Here is a 19,445-nt window from a genome sequence, read left to right as displayed (position 1 = left end):
TATAGTCCATGTGTGTGTCGGGGCGGAGGCCGCGTCCTGCCTGCCTGCCATTGCAAGCTCACCAGGCCTGCCGCTCTGCTCCGCTCGCCGCTCGCCCGCCAGCTCGGAAGCGGGGAGAAAAGAAAAGCAGCGGCCTGCCGAGCTGGTTTCCTCCTCCATTACTATATAGCCATAGATCCGCGCCCCGAAGCTCCCAGCCCTTGCGATCCTCAAGAGCCACCGCCAACCGAGGATCCATCCCCACCTCCTCCTCTGCTTCCACCTACACTTGCTCACTCCCCCTCCACCACCGAGTTCTTGTTTCGTCTGAAATTTCATACCTTTCGAGCTTTTCTTGCTGCTAATGCTGGTCTAAGACATGGCTGCCTTGGCGGCGACCTGTCGACATAGCGGCGGTGTGGGCGGCGGGAGGAGCAGCACCTGAGCTGAGATGCTCTTGTTGTTGCCGCCGACTTCTCTTTGACCGAAAGCTGCCGCTCCTTTCCGGAAAGCGGGGATTTGTTTCTGTGTTTCTGGACACTTCCTTTGCGCGATTCGATTCTTTGCCTCGCCTAAATCTCCCCCGGATTTCTTCTTCTTCTTCTTCTTCGCCTTGGACTCGGCAGATCCTTTTCCTCTCTGCCCGCCCATTCTTGCTCGCCTCCTCTGCTTCCTAGCTAGCTCTCTGCAAAGTCTTTCCAGTTTTTCGGTGTGAGGCTGCAGGTGTGTGACGGACTCTGTCAGTGGAAGATCGATCACACATCTGGTGGGGAAGAGGATCTTGCTCTGCCGGTCGACGGCATGGCGTCGAGATCCTACTCCGACCTCGTGGAGCTCGCCTCCGGCAGCGGCAGCGCCGACGAGCCCTCGCCGCTGCCGTCGCTCGGCCGGCGCCGGTTACCCCGCGTGGTGACGGCGTCCGGCATTGTGCCGGACCTCGACTGCTCCGACTCCGACTCCGACGACGCCACCGACTCCGCGGCCTCCGACCACTCCCCGCACGCGCCGAGGGAGCGCACCATCATCGTGGCGAACCAGCTGCCCGTGCGCGCCACCCACCTGGCCGGCGGCGGCTGGGAGTTCTCCTGGGACGAGGACAGCCTGCTGCGGCAGCTCAAGGAGAGCCTGCGCGCGCACCACGGCCGCGCCGACATGGACTTCGTCTACGTGGGCGGCCTCCGCGACGACGTCCCGCCCGCCGACCAGGACAGGGTGGCGCACGACCTCTTCGAGGGCTTCCGCTGCGTGCCCACCTTCCTGCCGCCCGACCTGCGCTCCCGCTTCTACCACGGCTTCTGCAAGCAGCAGCTCTGGCCACTGTTCCATTACATGCTCCCCCTGTCGCCGGACCTCGGCGGCCGCTTCGACCGCGCGCTCTGGCAGGCCTACGTCTCCGCCAACAAGATCTTCGCCGACAAGATCCTCGAGGTCATCAACCCGGACGAGGACTTCGTGTGGGTGCACGACTACCACCTCATGGTGCTGCCCACCTTCCTCCGCAAGCGCTTCAACCGGGTCAGGCTCGGCTTCTTCCTGCACAGCCCCTTCCCGTCCTCGGAGATCTACAAGACGCTGCCGGTCCGCGAGGAGCTGCTCCGGGCGTTGCTCAACGCCGACTTGATCGGCTTCCACACCTTCGACTACGCCAGGCATTTCCTGTCCTGCTGCAGCAGGATGCTCGGCCTCAAATACGAGTCGCAGAGGGGATACATTGCGCTGGAGTACTACGGCCGGACTGTTACCATCAAGATATTGCCGGTGGGAGTGCATCTGGTGCAGCTGCAGTCGGTGCTCAACCTCCCGGAGACCGGGGTCAAGGTTGCCGAGCTTCTCAAGCAGTTCTGCTATCGGGACCGGATCCTCATGCTGGGGGTGGATGATATGGACATCTTTAAAGGTATCAGCCTGAAGCTTCTGGCGTTTGAGCAGCTCTTGATACAGCATCCCGAGTGGCGAGGAAAGGTGGTGCTGGTCCAGATTGCCAATCCAGCGAGGGGGCGGGGAAAGGATGTGCAAGAGGTACAAGATGAGAGCTATGCGATGGTGAAGCGCATCAACGACGCGTTCGGGCAGCCAGATTACGAGCCAGTTATATTGATCGACAGACCGCTCCAGTTCTACGAGAGGATGGCGTACTATGTCGTCGCCGAGTGCTGCCTGGTGACTGCGGTGAGGGACGGCATGAACCTCATACCGTACGAGTACATAATTGCGAGGCAAGGGAACGAGAATATCGACAGGATCCTGGGCCTCAGCCCTTCCACCAGGAAGAAGAGCATGCTTGTCGTGTCAGAGTTCATCGGCTGCTCGCCTTCCCTGAGCGGCGCCATCCGGGTGAACCCTTGGAACATTGATTCAGTCGCTGACGCCATGGACTCTGCCCTGGAGATACCTGAAGGCGAGAAAGTGCTGAGACATGAGAAGCATCACAAATTTGTGAGCACGCATGATGTTGGATACTGGGCAAACAGCTTCCTGCAAGATCTGGAGAGGACCTGCCAGGACCATAACAAGAGGCGCTGCTGGGGCATAGGATTTGGGCTCAGGTTCAGGGTCGTGGCCCTCGATACAAGCTTCAAGAAGCTCGCGGTTGAGCAGCTCGTCTCCGCCTACCGGAGGACAACCAAGCGCGCCATTCTCCTAGACTATGATGGCACGCTGATGCCTCAGACGTCATTCGGCAAGAACCCGAGCTCCAAAACGATAGACATGCTGAACAGCCTCTGCCGTGACAAGAACAACATGGTCCTGCTCGCTAGCACAAAGACCCGGGCGACCTTGAGCGAATGGTTCTCGCCGTGTGAGAACCTTGGGCTGGCTGCTGAGCACGGCTACTTCCTCAGGTAATCCCAATTGTTCTTCTTCTGAGAATTCTGAAGCAATGACACGCATTCTAGTTTCATCATGAAAATGCTGTGAATTTTTTGTGCTGAACATCTAAGTAATGTGTGTTTTTGCTGTAGGATGAGAGGAGATGCAGAGTGGGAGACGTGCGCTCCTGCGCCTGACTCTAGCTGGAAGCAGATTGTGGAGCCTGTGATGAGAACCTACACGGAGACGACGGACGGGTCAACGATCGAGGACAAGGAGACCGCGATCGTTTGGTGCTACGAGGACGCCGACCCTGATTTTGGATCCTGCCAAGCCAAGGAGCTCCATGACCACCTGGAGAGCGTCCTTTCGAACGAGCCAGTCTCGGTCAAAGCAGACGTGAACCATGTCGAGGTGAAGCCGCAGGTGAGTCAGCTGACACAGAACAGGATCTTTGTTTTCCTTGCTAGTTAGTGTTTGTCACACTGTCACTGCACCTTTGCACTGAAACACTGATCTTGCATTGCAGGGCGTGAACAAGGGCCTGGTGGCGAAGCGGCTGCTGTCGGCGATGCAGGAGCGGGGCGCCCTGCCCGACTTCGTCCTCTGCATCGGGGACGACCGGTCGGACGAGGACATGTTCGAGGTGATCACCACGTCGGTGGACAGGCCATGCCTGAGCCCTGACGCGACCGTCTTCGCCTGCACGGTCGGGCGCAAGCCCAGCAAGGCCAAGTACTACCTGGACGACCCCGCCGACATCGTGCGGCTGATCCAGGCCCTCGCCAACGTCTCCGATCAGTCACAGGGCGCTCCCCCCTCCTCCTCATCTGCGGACATAGATACCGCGTTGAGCTGAGGCGAGGCAAAGCCAGCCATGGCTGTCCCAGCTCCGGCATCAATAAGACAAGCATCTCGGGAAGACGAAGAAGAAGGAGGAGGATCGTCGTCGTCGCCTGCAGCATCATCCCCAGGTGTACATACTCTAGGTCTAGGAGCGCTGGACCGCACCATCGCATGGCTTGTGACTTGTCTTTCAGTAGCCGATGTGTACATACACCCTGTCGAACTTGCTTTTCTGGATGGAATTTCGCCACCACCGCCGGCCGCTCCTCCAAAGATCGCCAAGAGTGAAAACACGGCCATCTTTGGGGCCGCTGCTTTTCAATCTGCATTTCGTGTTTCATGTGTGGTGGGTCTTCCTTACCTTTGACGCCGGCGGGCTGGTGGTAGTGGTGGCGCCAATAGTTTCACCTCACATTTCCTCTTCCGTTTCGGCTCGTGCTCTACTGTGCGCCGTGCGTCCATCCATAGTGCTGCTGCTGCTTGTGTGGGGTTTCAGATAACTCGATTAGGTCTTTGGATAGTGTTGTAGCGTTGCGGCCGAATGATGGGTGACAAATGAGAATGGTGGGGTGTGAGAGGTGGTTGGCCGGGATTATGGTCTGATGCCATATGGGGTAATAACAAGCCTCCACTACACTCCAGGGATAATCATCGTCCTCGCTAGCTACTAGCTAGTGATCAAACGAGCCTGATAGTATGCTATGTTTAGCACTACAAGTGGCAAGAGATCATCTCTATTCTATCTGCTTGGATTAAATAAAAGCTCTCAAGTCACCTCCTTTTCCCGGATTGAGTGTTTGGAGGACATCGCTGCGTGCCCCCGCCTCTTTGACGTATCCGTTGCCAAGACTGAGATCACCTTAGGCATGTCACGCACCACAGTGCGGTGGCATGCACCCCTTTTCTTACCGTCAGATCTAGATTAGATGGCAGGATATCACTGCTACAGGAACCATCTATAGTGCATTTGCTACATGACATTTGGTACAGGATATTGCTACAGTTCATGCGCTACAGGACCATCTACAGTCGCGCGCTACAGTGTTTGATCGTGTGTGTTCATTTTCAATCCTACGGTGCATGTCAGTATGTCACCGCACTGTTCATGCGTGACATGCCTGTCACCTGATCTCAGTCCCCGTTGCCATCTGTGTTCCTCAGTTTTATTTTTTTTGAAAATTTTAATATTTAAACACGCAAAACAAATAGAAGTTCAACTAGATTGAGGCACAATTGATGAGTCATCTTTGAGCCCCACAGATTCTCTACGGGATCATTTTGCAGTTGGGCATTAACATTTGAGTTATGGATTTCTATATGCATAGTAATGAAATTAGTAAAATCTGCAAGCACCTCGTGATTAGCGTCTGCAAGACGGTACTCACAGTCATAGGGACCAAAAATGCCTACCTCGAGTCTTTCGGTCACGCAAGTATGCAAAACATTTGTTCTTGAGATCAAGTAAGAGCATGGTAAAAGTAAGGTACCAAATAATAACAAATCAGGACTGAATCATACTACCCGCTCAACATCCTTTATGCACCTCTTTTAACGCTCAGCAAAGTAGCAACTCTTCTAACCTAGAGACATTAAAATTATTTTGACAAATATCATCATTTGGAATAGATGTCATCAACTAGGTTTTGGACCGTCCGGTCTACATCCTCAGGACTCGCGGGCGGCCGGTGGTTTCCACATCGCCTGCACTACGGGAGAGCACAAATGTGCCGACGGCCACCGTGTGTGCCGACGGCCAAATATCGGGGCCGTCGGCACAGAAGCATCCGGACCGCGGCGACAAAGATGGCCGTCGGCGTTAAAATGGTCGTTGGCACAAGCCGGTTGGCACAGTTCTGGCCGTCGGCACAGGACCAGTTTGGCCGTCGGCACAACATTTTTTTTATTTTTTTTTACTACAGACCTGTGCCGACGGTTATACCTCGGCATAGCTTTTTTTTATTTCTGCACGACAGTCTTCAAAAAAGCATACCTAAATCATTCTAATTGAGAAAAATAAGTATAATATATCAAATTTTGCAGAAAAACAAGAACTATCATAGAAAAATATAAAAAATGAAATATTGCAAATACCTAAACAAATCTTTTTAGAAATGAGCTATAATGTTCGAGGTTTCATGGTTTTCACACACGCCAAAAATGAAAAAATTGTCGCTCGTGGGTCGGATTAGAAATCCGCGTCCGGGGACTTGCTTCCCATCCTAGGGTCCACACATGTGCCAAATATGATCTCGTTTCGGCAAACTATGCCATGCCGAGGCCGTTTCCCACCTCATTTCCCCTAAAATCCATAGAACTCCGGACGTGATAGCCCTTTTCGTGAAGGGTTTTTCAAAATAATTGTCGTATCTCAGTTTTAACAAATGGAATAGTTACTATGACATATAAAATGACGTCACGCGGCTCCGTGGGATTTTTGGACTTCGTTCAAATTGTCATCTGGCCAAAACAGGACCCCCGGGACATGCGGTATCGCCGTACCGGGCGTGCGGGTGCACCCATTCACGAACAAACTAAACGGACAAAAATTAGCACATATAATGATGCGTCGTAGAACTTAGAACAATTTTTCCGGAATTTCTGGAGCGACGGATAGTTCACCCCTAGTTCAAATCTGGTCAGTTTCCAGCGGATTCGACGGGACAGCGCCGGAGGCCGCATGGGTTCCCAAAATGCTAACGAGTCCACATGTCTTGTGATAGGTGGTGTGTAGGTGGTCTACTATCATCGCACGGAGGTTTAATGTCATACTAAAATACGCCCATGTAGCTGCTTCACAAATAAAAACCGTTTGGGCACGCTAAAAATGAAAAGATGGTCGTCCGTAGGTCGGATTAGAAATTCGCGTCCGGGGTCTTGCTTCCCATCCTAGGGCCCACACACGTGCCAAATATGATCTTGTTTCGGCAAACTATGCCATACCGAGGCCGTTTCCCACCTCATTTCACCTGAAATCCACAGAACTCCGGACGTGATAGCTCTTTTCATGAAGGGTTTTTAAAAATAATTTCCGTATCCCTGTTTTGACAAACGGAATAGTTACTATGACATATAAAATGACGCCACCCGGCTCCGTGGGATTTTTTTGACTTCGTTCAAAAAGCCATCTGGCCAAAACAGGGCCCCCGGGACATGCGTTATCGCCGTACCGGGTGTGCGGGTGCACCCATTCACGAACAAACTAAACGGACAAAAATTAGCACATATAATGATGCGTCGTTGAACTAAAAACAATTTTTTCGGAATTTCTGGAGCGACGGATAGTTGACGCCTAGTTCAAATCCGGTCAGTTTCCAGCGGATACGGCGGGACACCGCCGGAAGCCGCATGGGTTCCCAAAAAGCTAACGCGTGCACATGTCATCTGATAGGTGGTGCGTAGGTGGTCTACTATCATCGCACGGAGGTTTCACTTCATACTAAAATGCGCCCCATGTAGCTGCTTCACAAATAAAAACCGTTTGGGCATGCTAAAAATGAAAAGATGGCCGACCGTGGATCGGATTTGAAATGCGCGTCCGGGGTGTTACTTCCCATCCTAGGGCCCACACACGTGCCAAATATGATCTCGTTTCGGTGAACTATGCCATGCCGAGGCCGTTTCCCATCTCGTTTCCCTTGAAATCCATAGAACTCCGGACGTGATAGCCCTTTTCGTGAAGGGTTTTTCAAAATAATTGCCGTATCCCAGTTTTAACAAACGGAATAGTTACTATGACATATAAAATGACGTCACGCGACTCTGTGAGATTTTTTTGACTTCGTTCAAATTGCCATCTGGCCAAAACAGGACCCCCGAGACATGCGGTGTCGTCGTACCGGGCGTGCCGGTGCACCCATTCGCGAACAAACTAAACGGACAAAAATTAGCACATATAATGATGCGTCGTTGAACTAAAAACAATTTTTCCGGAATTACTGGAGCGACGGATAGTTGACCCCTAGTTCAAATCCGATCAGTTTCCAGCGGATACGGCGGGAAACCGCCGGAAGCCGCATGGGTTCCCAAAAAGCTAACGCGTGCACATGTCATCTGATAGGTGGTGCGTAGGTGGTCTACTATCATCGCACGGAGGTTTCACTTCATACTAAAATGCGCCCCATTTAGCTGCTTCACAAATAAAAACCGTTTGGGCACGCTAAAAATGAAAAGATGGCCGACCGTGGATCGGATTTGAAATGCGCGTCCGGGGTCTTACTTCCCATCCTAGGGCCCACACACGTGCCAAATATGACCTTGTTTCGGCGAACTATGCCATGTCGAGGCCGTTTCCCACCTCATTTTCGATAAAGTCAGTCAAATTCAAACTAGAGGTACTTGATCTAATGCTCATGATTTTTGGGTAAGTTAACTTTGTAGGTTCAAAAGATGATATGGATGTCATATTTGTATTCCTCTCATTTTTCTGATCAATTTAGACATATTATTTGCCAAATTCGCATTTACTGATATTAATTATTTCTTAGTAAATAAAAAACAAAAAATAAAATCATTTAATTGTTTTTCAAATTCTATATTATTATTATTTATATATATTCATTGTTGTTTACTTAAATAATTTTTTAGAATTTAAAAATATAGAGGTGTGACATCACGGTCAAAGGGTTAATATGATAGATATGGTAATATTAACATCAAGGTGTCATTTCTTTCAGGGAAGCTCATCCGAAGAGAACCAATAAGTTAAGCGTGCCGGGGCGGGAGTAGTGTGAGGATGAGTGACCAACTGGGAAGTTTGACCATAAGTGCAATTTGACCTAAGATTAAGTGTACTAAGTGTGATTGTGAAAGATTAACAAGTAAAAAAGTAGAAGAAGAAAAGTGAAAAAAAAATTAAATTTTTTTTTCAATTTTTTTTTAATATTTTCTCGAAAATAAATTTGAAAATTTTGAAATACTATGTCGACGGTTTTACCGTCGGCACAACAACCTATGCCGACGGCCAGTTTGTGCCGACGGTGATCGGGCAGTCCCCGACAAGAACTATGCCGACGACGCTATGCCGACGGTCACCGTCGGCACAGCCTGTGCCGACGGCCTTCTAGGCTGTGCCGACGGCTGGCGGCCGTCGGCATACAACATCTCTCCCGTAGTGCTGCCGACAAGTCGCCGCCCCGGCAGACCGCTTGGGGATAGATAAAGATCTCGTCCGGCGTGGTCGATGACGGACGCCGACGACCTGGCGATCACGGATCAGGCCGGCGTTTCCGAGGAACCGCGGCTTGTCGCTGTTGGCGTACAGCTGCGTGATGCTGCCGCGAGCACGTCAGCTGCTTGTCCAAATCTATCCTTCTTGCTTGTTCGGATGATGATGAATGATGAGTGGATAAGCGCGAGATCAGCTCGCGCGTCCGTCCGGTTGACGGGTTGACCCCTTCTTTGCGGGACGGATGCCACATCAATCGCGACACCAATAATTTGTCTATTAAGATAACAGCGATGGGTAGTACAGCAAAACCTCTGGCTAGCCTTTTGCCTGCTAATCCTTATCATGGCGCTAGGTTGAATTCTTCCAGTACTACTAGTTGCGGAAACTGGAACGAAAAATCCAGCACACAAAGCTCGGTGTACTTTGTATATAGCATTGTGCCAAACTACCAACTAAATAATAAAGCAGGAATGGCCGGAGACGTCCTTTTTGAAAATGTTCACGGTGGTCAAGATGTCAGTTACACTTTCATAGAATATTAGCTATCCCAAACTGAAATGTTACACAGATATAATAGTTTTTAGTAAGATACAGACATCAACCAAAAGTTGCGCTTTTTTAAAAAAAATCTAAAAGAGCATATGGCGCTTTGTTCTACTTGTATGAACATCTCTACGGAATATATGCTTCTGCACACGGGTAAACTGGGGAGTATATATGGAGTAGCATTTTACAGTAAAGAAAATGAAAAAGAATCGACGTGCCTGGGGAATGGCTCCGCAGCAGCAGCAGCTAACTCCGTATCTGGCCTCGGAGGAAGCTGCAATTCGGACTCTGGAAATAAGGCTGTCATCCTGGCACTGTCAAAACGCCTAGGCATGGCCTGACAAAAATCCGTAATACTGGTAGAAAGCACTTCACCCTGTAGAGACCAGATCCTTGGGGGCTCTGGAAGAAAATTGCCCTTACCCGTTTTTTTTTGAGAAAAAAAATGCCCAGTATATGTGCTAAATCTGTGCAAAGAGGACCTCATTCCACATATCTGGTATGCCAGGAAGGCACCAGTGCAAGCAGTCATTAATGCCCGTCGGAGCTCTCAGGGTACGATTCGACATATGCCCCTCGTCCCGTAGCTGCGAGATGGCAGTAATATCCAGAAGCTTAACACGAGTTCCGTTTACAGCACGCTCCGCAGGCAAGTCGCTCGAATGGTCCTGCAAGACCTCGCTTCCATTAGAAAAGGGGATAGCATTACCACAACTGCCCCCAGTGTTCCAGTCACCATTTACAAAATGCCTCGGCGACATCGTCCTCAGGAACGCCTTCAGGTGAGGACGGCTTGCGAGTTCTGAATCCACCCATCTGGCAATGCTGTAAAGCGTGAGATTCTTCGCACGGTTGAGGTCTGCGAGTCTGCCTTCCCCTACAGGCTTCCCATCAGCATACATCTCCCAGTGGTTTCCATTGAATTTCCCTCTGTTCCAGTGATGGCCTGTGTTCAGTACTAGAACGTCAAAACTGGGGAGGTACTTCTTCAGGAATGTTACTGGCCGGTCAAGATGCAATGCATAGCTAGTCACTGGATTTGTTGTGTTCAGAGGTTCCAGTTCAGATAGACTAGCAGACCAGTAGTAAAGGATAGTGGTGTTTGTCCCTGGAAATCGATAAGCCCACCCATCAGGTCTTAAAGCACCTGGAGCTTTGACAAGGCCGTATTTCCATCCAACATCTTCGACCTCAGGGCTGTATTTACCACCTGTCGCCATACACATCATGGACTGGAATTGCTGCCTACCGAGCGAATCACCCACAAAAGCAAGAGTTCTATGCCTCATCCTGTAGGCAAATACGTTAGAAGAAGTCTAGCACGAAAGGTGATGCAAAGTTAAAAATATCACAAATACCTTTTCAAAAAGTTTGGCCCTGAAAATTCAGGCATCTCACAGCCATGTGGCTGCCACCGGTAACTCTCATAGAAGAAATCTGTGCGTTGCATCATTTGACAAGCCCACATTTTTGACAGCCATTGCTTGCACTCGTTACCGGAATAGAGTGGTCGTTTTTCATCTGCTACCCACTTTCCCTTAGCATAATTACAGTCTACAAAGTAACAACAACATTACATTAGGCACAATAAAATAATTTTCAGACTTCAAGCTTTGAACATTTATGGATGATTAATTCCATGTTTCGAAACAACTCATCAGAAACAGCCTTCCAATGGTCTAGGTGAACGAACAAGCACAAAGTAGCATATCACACAAGGTTACCTTTGTTCCGTCTGGTTATACTTGTGTGAGTGTGGTTGTTATAAGCTGGACTTGCAGGCCCAACTAGAGCTGATACATTATCTCCAAGATGTTGCAGTCCCTGCTGCTGTAGGAAACCTGATGGCAGAAGGAGGATTCATACAAAAATTCAGCAAAAGCACCATAGAGTGATTCTGAATCGACAATCAAAGTAATACCCCCTCCATCCCCAAACAGGTGGCATATAAATTTAGTAAAAAATTCAATCATTTCTAAGTTTGACCAAATATATAGAATATCAACAACTACAATATTGAATAGAGATATTATGAAATATAGCTTATGGTATTGTAAATTTTCATATTTTTGTATATATACTTGGTGAAACTTAGAAAACATTGAAATTTTGATTCAATTTATACACCATCTATTTGGTGACGGAGGGAGTAAACAAGCACAGCAGCAACTATATTTAAGAGGGTAGACCTTGGGAAAAAACTTTCAGTTGCTCTGACGTTGTGCCCAGTAACAAAAGAATAATCGGCACAATAAGGAGAACCAGAAGGCCAAGGCATAGCTTGTTGACTAGAAGCCTATGCAGAACACCGCCTTTCATCCCAGGAAGGCAGCATAGGAAGCTCCTCCAAGGGAACACAGATATTGCTCCAAATCGTCCACACCAGAATATAACCTGCAAATGAAAATTGTCAGTAAGGTCTGCTACTCAAAATAATTTAATACATGATTGGCAGTGTCCAATTCATGAGAACAGTATGAGGCATACTAATTTAATCAGTAACTGGTGATTAATACTAGAATAAATAATCAGATTGCAAGTTTGCAAAAACACAAATGCTGATGTCAATTTCCACACTGTGTCATAGATGATGGGCTATGAAAGACGCATGAAACAAGACAAGGACGACCAAAGGTAAGGAGTTAGGACTGAGCTAGAAACTACTTGGAGTACTAAAATTAACTTCCACGACCAATTTGGGGTACTGAAACTAAACAGCACAACCATTTGTGCTAATAAAAAATTTAGACAGTGAGCAATTGTAATATGAGGATCAGTCAAATCTTTCTATTTTCCCCAAACAGAAATTAGCCCATAACTGCACCGCCAATCAAAGTGCAGTACTAACTTTTGCTATGTATAAATGGTGCATGTGTCTAGTCACTTCTCTTGGATTTAAAAATACCAGTTGCCTGCACAAACAAGGAGATCTAGCGCCACACCCAAGAAGGGAGAAAGGCAGAGTCCACCAGGATATCCCCAGACCTTGCCAGCAAACAAAAAATCTGAACCAATCTGGTAGCTCTTCCCCCCAAAATGGAAAAAAGATAGAGCACATGATAAAACAAAGTCACAAGTTCCGCACAGTGCCTGACTCATCACCTGCTCGTCGAGGAGCCGGTCCAACAGGCAGTTCCCACTCACGAGGACACAGATAGATGGAGAGATATGGAGTGCGTGTGACTGAAAGAAGCACGTGTGACAAAGCTGCTCAGTAGAGAGAGAGAGAGAATAATCAGGACGTCTGCAGGGTAAGATGCCATTGAGAAGAAAGATGAGAGCCGGTTCCATGTAACCCCAGGTTGTCAGCAGCAGAGCGTGTTCTGCAATGGCAATCTCTATGCATTGTATCTTAAGTTATATTTTCTAGCTGGATTAAGTAGATATGTAGATACAATTATCCCAGTGGATTGTATCTTGGAGTCGTGTACAAAAAGATCTTAATTAATATGTTAAGTGATCAATACTAACAAATTATCAAATGTAGAGTAATTAAGAAGTAAAGATTCATGGTTGGAGAAGCCAGAGAATGATCACAGTTAAAATGCTGCGAGAGGACTGTTTGATCCTATCCCTAGCTTCTGTTCACCTTCCTCATTTTCTAATTCTACCAAGAGATTTATCTATAAATTTAATTAGTCTTCACATATATACGAACATATATCTCCTAATGGAGTAGACTGCATGGAGAGGCACATATAACTATATATAAGTCCCACATCACATCCAAGCTAACAAAAAACGAGTTGAGAACTTGAGAATCATAGTTTAGTACAAAGTTCAGATCCAGGTTGATGAAACGAAAATCTCAGCTCACAACCAAACATATGAGTTCACTGAGACATCTGCAAAATAAGACATTCGATTTTCTTATCCAGCCTAAATCCATACACCTTATTGATGGGAGAAACCTAAGAAGGAATGTTTACATACTTAAATTGTCACCTACTAAGAACAAGAAATCATATTTTTTGCTCTTTCCTAAGAGAATACCCCAATTTTCTTTAGGAACAACTTTACTGAGGACAAATAGTCAAGCAAAATACATCAATATCTAAAAAAGATTGAAGGCAAGTTTCTTGTATCTGAACAAGGGCCACACATATCGTTCTTATTTTTCAACATACCAACACACTGATTTTCGTGAGCCAAATATTCTGACCTCAACTATATTTGTCCTCGGAAAGAGAAACACACTAAGCAAATAAAGTTTAGTTCACAATCAGGATTCTCTGGATACTTTCAGTATAGCATATGTAGAGTAATTCAGAAATACAAGCATTTTTTATTAATCTGTTGGTGACTTAGTTCCAATCCATAAGTGTGGAATTGAAGTTCTCTACAGCTTTCTACAACATCAACACCTGCAGAGCAGTTCATTATAATCTGATAGACAATCACTATACAAACATCTAGTACGGGCTTGAGCTCACGCCCACCCGGGTTCGAGTTGCAGGTGCGACCAAATTAAACGGGGTGCTATCTAGCGCGTATTAAACCGCCGCTGGAGAGAGGTCTCATCTTCTACCTAACACTGGACAGACAAGGGAGGGATCCGTCCCCCTTTGGTCAACGTTTAAACATCTAGTACCTTGATAGTTAGCCCACAACTAAGTTTAGCATGTAGAACCTAAAACTACTAGAATAACCAGAATTCTCAGAGCTCAAATCCAGCGCCAGCAAAAAATTGAAACAAACTGCTTACCGCTGGTTCGGCGACGAGGTACCAGCAGCGCAGAAGCAGCAGAACACGTCAGATGTGAAGCCGGCGAAGCCAGTCCGCCCGCACCTTCCCTGCCCCCCTTTTCCCACGAGATATATGGCCGCAGAGGCGGCGTGGTAGAGCGGGGAGGCCGCGGCGTGTTGGGGCGAGGAGTGTGCGTGGGCCGAGGGTGAGGCGATGAGGAGATGGCGGCGGCGAGATGCGGCGAGGGGTGAGGAATACGGCGGTTCCGGTGGCCGTGCGAGATCGAGAGCCGGCGGGGTGAGGGAGGGGGAAAGGGACAGAGATCAGGTGACATGCAATAGGCATGTCACCTGAGAACAGTGCTGTGACATGCGACTATGTTCTGATCGTTGGATTGAAAATGGAGGGCCAGATCAACATGAACAGTAGATGCTACAGGGTCAATCTACAGTGCATCGCTACAGGGACAAATCTACAGTGCATCGCTACAGTACATCTGCTACAGGATCATCTACAGTACATCGCTACAGTGCTTGATCTTGACTATTCATTTTTGATCCAACGGCCTAAAGTGCATGTTACGGCACTGTTCATCGGTGACATGCCTATGGCATGTCACCTGATCTCTGTCCGGGGGAAAGGGGGAGCACGGCACGGACTGAGATCAGGTGACATGCAAACGGCATGTCACCGTGTACCCAGCGGCCTCAAATCCAACGTCCAAGCACCATCCAACGTACAGCACTAGTTTAAGGCAAAAACAACATTCACTTCACAGTTTTCAGCCCAGATGCTATAAAACTTCACGGTTTTGCACTGAAACTTCACGGTTTTGCTATGAAACTTCACAGTTTTAAACTTTATATGATACATATATAAATCTTTCAGTCATTCAACAGTACAAACAACAGTTTTGAACAAAACAAATACAAACATCAACCTTTTAGTCCGAAAATAGTGCAAGCAACAGTCAAAACGCTGTTTGCACTCGTATTCACAAGAAATTCAGTTTTGAACAATACAAAATATAAACATCACCTTTTAGTCCGGAACAAGTACAAACAACGAGTCAAATATACTGTTTCCATCATATTCATAAGAAATTTAGACATGCCGGTCCTCACTATTTAGATTCGTAACAACCCACTTCATCACAAGTAATTCGAAGTTTCGCATCGTCAAGTGAATTCAGTGAGCTCTTCACAGCCATTTAGTGCCATTTGATTTGTACACTTAGGCCCCAAAAGACGACTATAGTTAGCCCAAAATACTATACTTAACTATGTCCAAAATACTTCTAGCGAGCTTGCACGCTAGAACAGACCATCCTCACCACAAGGCGGAGCCGTCAAGAGCTGGGTGAAACTCATGATAGCATTGTAACCTTGAGGCTCCATATTTACTCCTTTGGTGTTGGTACACTTCTCCAGTAATACTTGAGGCTGTACATCATCCTTCTTCTTTTGTTGCACACCATCCTTCTTCTTTTTTGGCACACCATCCTTCTTCTTTTTTGGCACACCATCCTTCTTCTTTTGTTGCACACCATCCTCCTTTTTTGGCTGCCAATGAAAAGTATAGTAATTAGTTTACAAATGAAGAATAACAACATATCATGTACCAATTGTAGCATACATTTTCTCCCTTTTTGGTCGGTGCGGTAGCTTTCAATGGTTTACGCTTCCCCTTGAGTAACTTATCAAGCCAAGTTGTCTTTCTCCTTAATTTTGTTGCCGGCACCTCTTTTTTCTTCAGTCGTGCAGCTCTAAGCAATTCATCTATTTGTTGCACATTTGGATCAACATTCTCTTTGTCTTTATATGGTTCATCCATAGTACTAGTGGCATCGAGTATTTCCTGTATGCTAGGTGCAACTGAGGCAAGTGCATTGGCCAATAGCACACAACACTGTGGGGAGCTGGCTGCTCTATGTGCCACATTGTGAAATTGATGAGATAAATCCTTGTACCGAAGTTGAGCTTCAAGTTTTGGATTTTCTACCACTTTCCTTCCTTCCTTATCTTGTATACTTCCATTGCGAGCTTCTCTAGTCCATCTCTTCAAGACATAATGTGTCGGCAATGTCTTTATATTCATCAAATCAAGGACTTTTAGACCATGTCCACACAATATCCCCGTCCTATTGAACATTCCACAACTACATGAAACCGTTTTGGTCAAAGGATCACCTATCACTATGCGCTCCTCCTCAAACTCTAAATCACCATGCAAACTCGCAATAGCAACGGCAAATCTATTATTTCCATCCAATAATCTACAACATGCAGCCGTTGATCTTTCATACTCACCTTGGAAAGCTTCAAATATAATCGAAGTGTACACTTTGCTTGCTTCCACCAACATAGGAGTGAACATCTTAATTCTTGGTATATATTTTCTTTCATTGAATTCAGATTGCAATTCCTTTGTTCTTTTTACTTCCACCGTCCTCTCAAAATGCATCAAGAACCGAAGAATATGAAAATCTGATTTCAAATGATTTTTCAACGAATTGTTGAAGCTCTCACTTAATTGTGTACTTCTCACTCCCAAGCTAAAGACATCTCTCATATAACATTCTGCCCATTTTTCTTTCACCTTGTAGATGCTATCTAACCAAGTTTGCTTATGCACTTTGAGCCTCATATTGTCAAACGCTTTTTCAAATGCCGCCTTGTCCTCATATCCATACATACAAGCACCAAAATCTGTGAGAATATGAGGCTCTTTTTCTTCATCCTCCACTTCATCCTCCACTTCATCCTCCACTCCCACTTGAGTCAAATGTTTGACAGCATTTTGCATGATATGAAATGTACACAGTCCATGATATGATTCTGTGAAGACCCTCTCTATGGCTCCTCCCATTGCTGCATCTTGATCGGTATAGATAGTTCTAGGCTGCCTTCCATTGTGTGCGGCTAGAAATGTCTCAAAGAGCCATATAAATGAGTCGCGTGTTTCATCAAACATCAATGCAGCACCAAAAATGGTTGTTTCTCTAAACTGATTGAGCCCAAGAAAAATACCAAATGGCCTATACTCTTTGTTCGTGCCAAATGTAGTGTCAAAAGTGACAACATCACCAAAGTGTGCATAGTCAAGTAGCATTTTAGCATCAACCCAGAATATGTTGGCTATATGCTCCTCACAATCCAACTGCAAATGATATTGGAATGATGGATTCTCACCTATCTTGTCACGAAAGAACTTCAACATACTACCGGCCTGTCCATAAGCCATCTCCCGCTGCCGCTTGGTTCGCAGATGATTCTTCTGGTCAGTCAAAGTGTAACCAACATTGAACTTCCCACCAACTAGACGACATGCAAACTCATGTGAAGCTTTTGGCATAATTCCAGAATCATCGGCTGTTTCTATCTCTAAAGCTTGCACATCTGAAATCTTCCTTTGTGATGCCAACAAGTAACAGGTTTGCGGCAATTGAAGGAGGTGATTGTGTTCCAAATCAACTTCGGTGACTTCAAAAAATTTGGCCACTCGATCAAATGAAACAATCATCCGAACTTTACAATTGGTTCTTGTTTCAGCTCTAATGCGCTTCGGCTCATGATCTAGATGACTTTTCCTTCGAATACCTTCATTGGAACAAACAAACCTACAGGAAGTGATTGTTCCATCAATTCTGCTTTTGATGGTATTTCTTTTCCTCACATCAAAGCCTATGTGACCACTATATTGCACCCAGAACTCCCAAGCCTCATCCGAATTTCTGAACCGCATACCAACTTCGGGTATCCTGTTGCCAATCGATCCCATCGCACAACACTCAATTCTGCCAAATTAAAAAACAGTGTATACAAATTAGTGGAAGAAGGTAAAAGCAACACTACATCTATATATCTTACAAATGCAAACTGAATATACACTGCAAGCCCACTATGCCATGCCAGAAAAGTAATGTTATGTATCAAATACTGAATATACACGTGAGGTTAGCATAATTGTTTGACTAAAGTATTGCATCGAAGCTCATCCCTCCTCAATCTCTGTCTGAATACAGTTACTGTATTACAGAGGATTAGACCATATATTGTACACTGGAGTGCATAATTATTTCAGATGTTGTATTCTATGTGTGGATATAATTTTAGTAAAAATACAACATGTATTTATCTGCCCTGCATACATGCAAAAAAGCACAGGACACAACCGAAATTTTTGCAAACTCCTACATAGAGAACATAGGACCTTGCAGATTTCAGACATGGAAACCTGAAGATAATGCAGATTCTGATCATCGGAATGCCTGCATCTAATCAACTGCAGAGAAAAACAAGATGGAAATAGAATTTACCTGTGAAGCGTCCGGCGCTCGTCCGTCAGGCGCGCTACCGCGGCGGCCGGCGCTCCACCCTTGGCTACCGCGGCGGCCGGCGCTCGTCCTTGGGTCGTCAGGCGCTCGTCACTGGTTCCCGCGGCGGCGCTCGACGGGTTGGCGCGGCGACGACGCTGGTTGTCGGGCGGCGCTCCTCAGCGGCGGCGCTCGACGGGTTGGCGCGGCGGAGAGCGGGGGCCGCCGGCGAATCGCGCGAGAAGAGGAGGCGCCGGCGAATCCGCGCCAATCCCTCCCTTTTCCCCGCCTTCCCGCGCGAGAAGAGGAGCTGAGCCGCGCCCTCCACGATTTGGTCCTCCTTTGACTCCGCTGGTTGCCTTTTTTGCGTTGGAATACTATGCTGTGTGTCCCTGTCCGTTGGATCGTGGTTGGACGCTGGATTTGAGGCCGCTGGGTACACGGTGACATGCCGTTTGCATGTCACCTGATCTCAGTCCGCACGGCACGGGGTCGATCGGGCGATTAATTCGGGCCAGTTTGGCGACAAGTTTTTTAATCGAACATGTCAAAACAGTTGAGCAGAATTTTGATTTTTGAAATCGAGTCGCTAAAATGCAGGTGCCTGAGTAATCTTATGAGAGTTTCATTTACATTTTCTAAGAGCATCTCCGATCGCATCCTCAAACCGTCCCCCAAACAGTGCAAATTGACCGTTTGGGGCATGTGTTTCGTTCGTGTCGTGTTTGGGGACGTCGCTCCCCAGCCGCGTCCCCAAACGCCGCCCCAAACATTAAAAAAAAATTGTTTTTTTTTTTGCATTTTTATTTCAATAAAAATATTCTACAAACTAATACATAATTTGGAACGTGGTTTACATGAAGATATAATTTGGAACATGGTTTTCCACAAACTAATATATAGTTTAAACCTTGGTTGACACAATATAAAACATTGCAAAAAAAACTAAACCTAACTAGACCGGGCATCGAAGGTTTGGTGTGTTCGCTGCCAAGAAAGAACATTCGAGGACACACCCAGTCACCCAAACTGGAAAATTCAGCTAGTGAGGGTGCTCCTGTTGGTTCTTCCGAGGAAAAACAACCAGAGACCTT

At 46.9% G+C, this 19,445-nt stretch overlaps 3 protein-coding genes across 5 annotated transcripts; 1 reads left to right on the top strand and 2 right to left on the bottom strand.

Moving 5' to 3' along the window:
- Nucleotides 1-633: 633 nt before the first annotated feature.
- LOC127301287 (alpha,alpha-trehalose-phosphate synthase [UDP-forming] 6) lies at nt 634-3,976 on the top strand. The gene is made up of 3 exons (XM_051331505.2): nt 634-2,822; nt 2,943-3,216; nt 3,320-3,976. The coding sequence occupies exons 1-3, from the start codon at nt 781-783 to the stop codon at nt 3,647-3,649; spliced, it is 2,646 nt and encodes an 881-aa protein (XP_051187465.1). The 5' UTR covers nt 634-780; the 3' UTR covers nt 3,650-3,976.
- Nucleotides 3,977-9,429: 5,453 nt separating this feature from the next.
- LOC127301286 (protein trichome birefringence-like 14) lies at nt 9,430-14,368 on the bottom strand. Of its 3 annotated transcripts, none has more exons than XM_051331504.2 (6): nt 14,055-14,368; nt 12,452-12,556; nt 11,539-11,743; nt 11,074-11,190; nt 10,708-10,903; nt 9,430-10,639 (listed from the first exon to the last, which is right to left on the bottom strand). In XM_051331504.2, exons 3-6 carry the CDS (start codon nt 11,666-11,668, stop codon nt 9,811-9,813), a joined length of 1,272 nt encoding a protein of 423 aa, XP_051187464.1. In that variant the 5' UTR covers nt 11,669-11,743; nt 12,452-12,556; nt 14,055-14,368; the 3' UTR covers nt 9,430-9,810. The 3 variants fall into 3 exon arrangements, with proteins under 3 accessions (XP_051187464.1, XP_071676325.1, XP_051187463.1); XM_071820224.1 differs by having other exon boundaries at nt 12,452-12,532; XM_051331503.2 differs by lacking the exon at nt 12,452-12,556 and having other exon boundaries at nt 14,055-14,367.
- Nucleotides 14,369-15,218: 850 nt separating this feature from the next.
- LOC127303933 (protein FAR1-RELATED SEQUENCE 5-like) lies at nt 15,219-18,825 on the bottom strand. Its single transcript, XM_051334646.2, has 3 exons — nt 18,355-18,825; nt 15,672-17,832; nt 15,219-15,598 (listed from the first exon to the last, which is right to left on the bottom strand). Exons 2-3 carry the CDS (start codon nt 17,814-17,816, stop codon nt 15,350-15,352), a joined length of 2,394 nt encoding a protein of 797 aa, XP_051190606.2. The 5' UTR covers nt 17,817-17,832; nt 18,355-18,825; the 3' UTR covers nt 15,219-15,349.
- Nucleotides 18,826-19,445: the final 620 nt, after the last annotated feature.

The sequence above is a fragment of the Lolium perenne genome, chromosome 5 (genome assembly GCF_019359855.2).
Source record: "Lolium perenne isolate Kyuss_39 chromosome 5, Kyuss_2.0, whole genome shotgun sequence".
NCBI classification, from domain to species: Eukaryota; Viridiplantae; Streptophyta; class Magnoliopsida; order Poales; family Poaceae; genus Lolium; species Lolium perenne.
The sequence above is the reverse complement of the archived record's forward strand: the minus strand, read 5'-3'. Positions and strand labels throughout refer to the sequence as shown.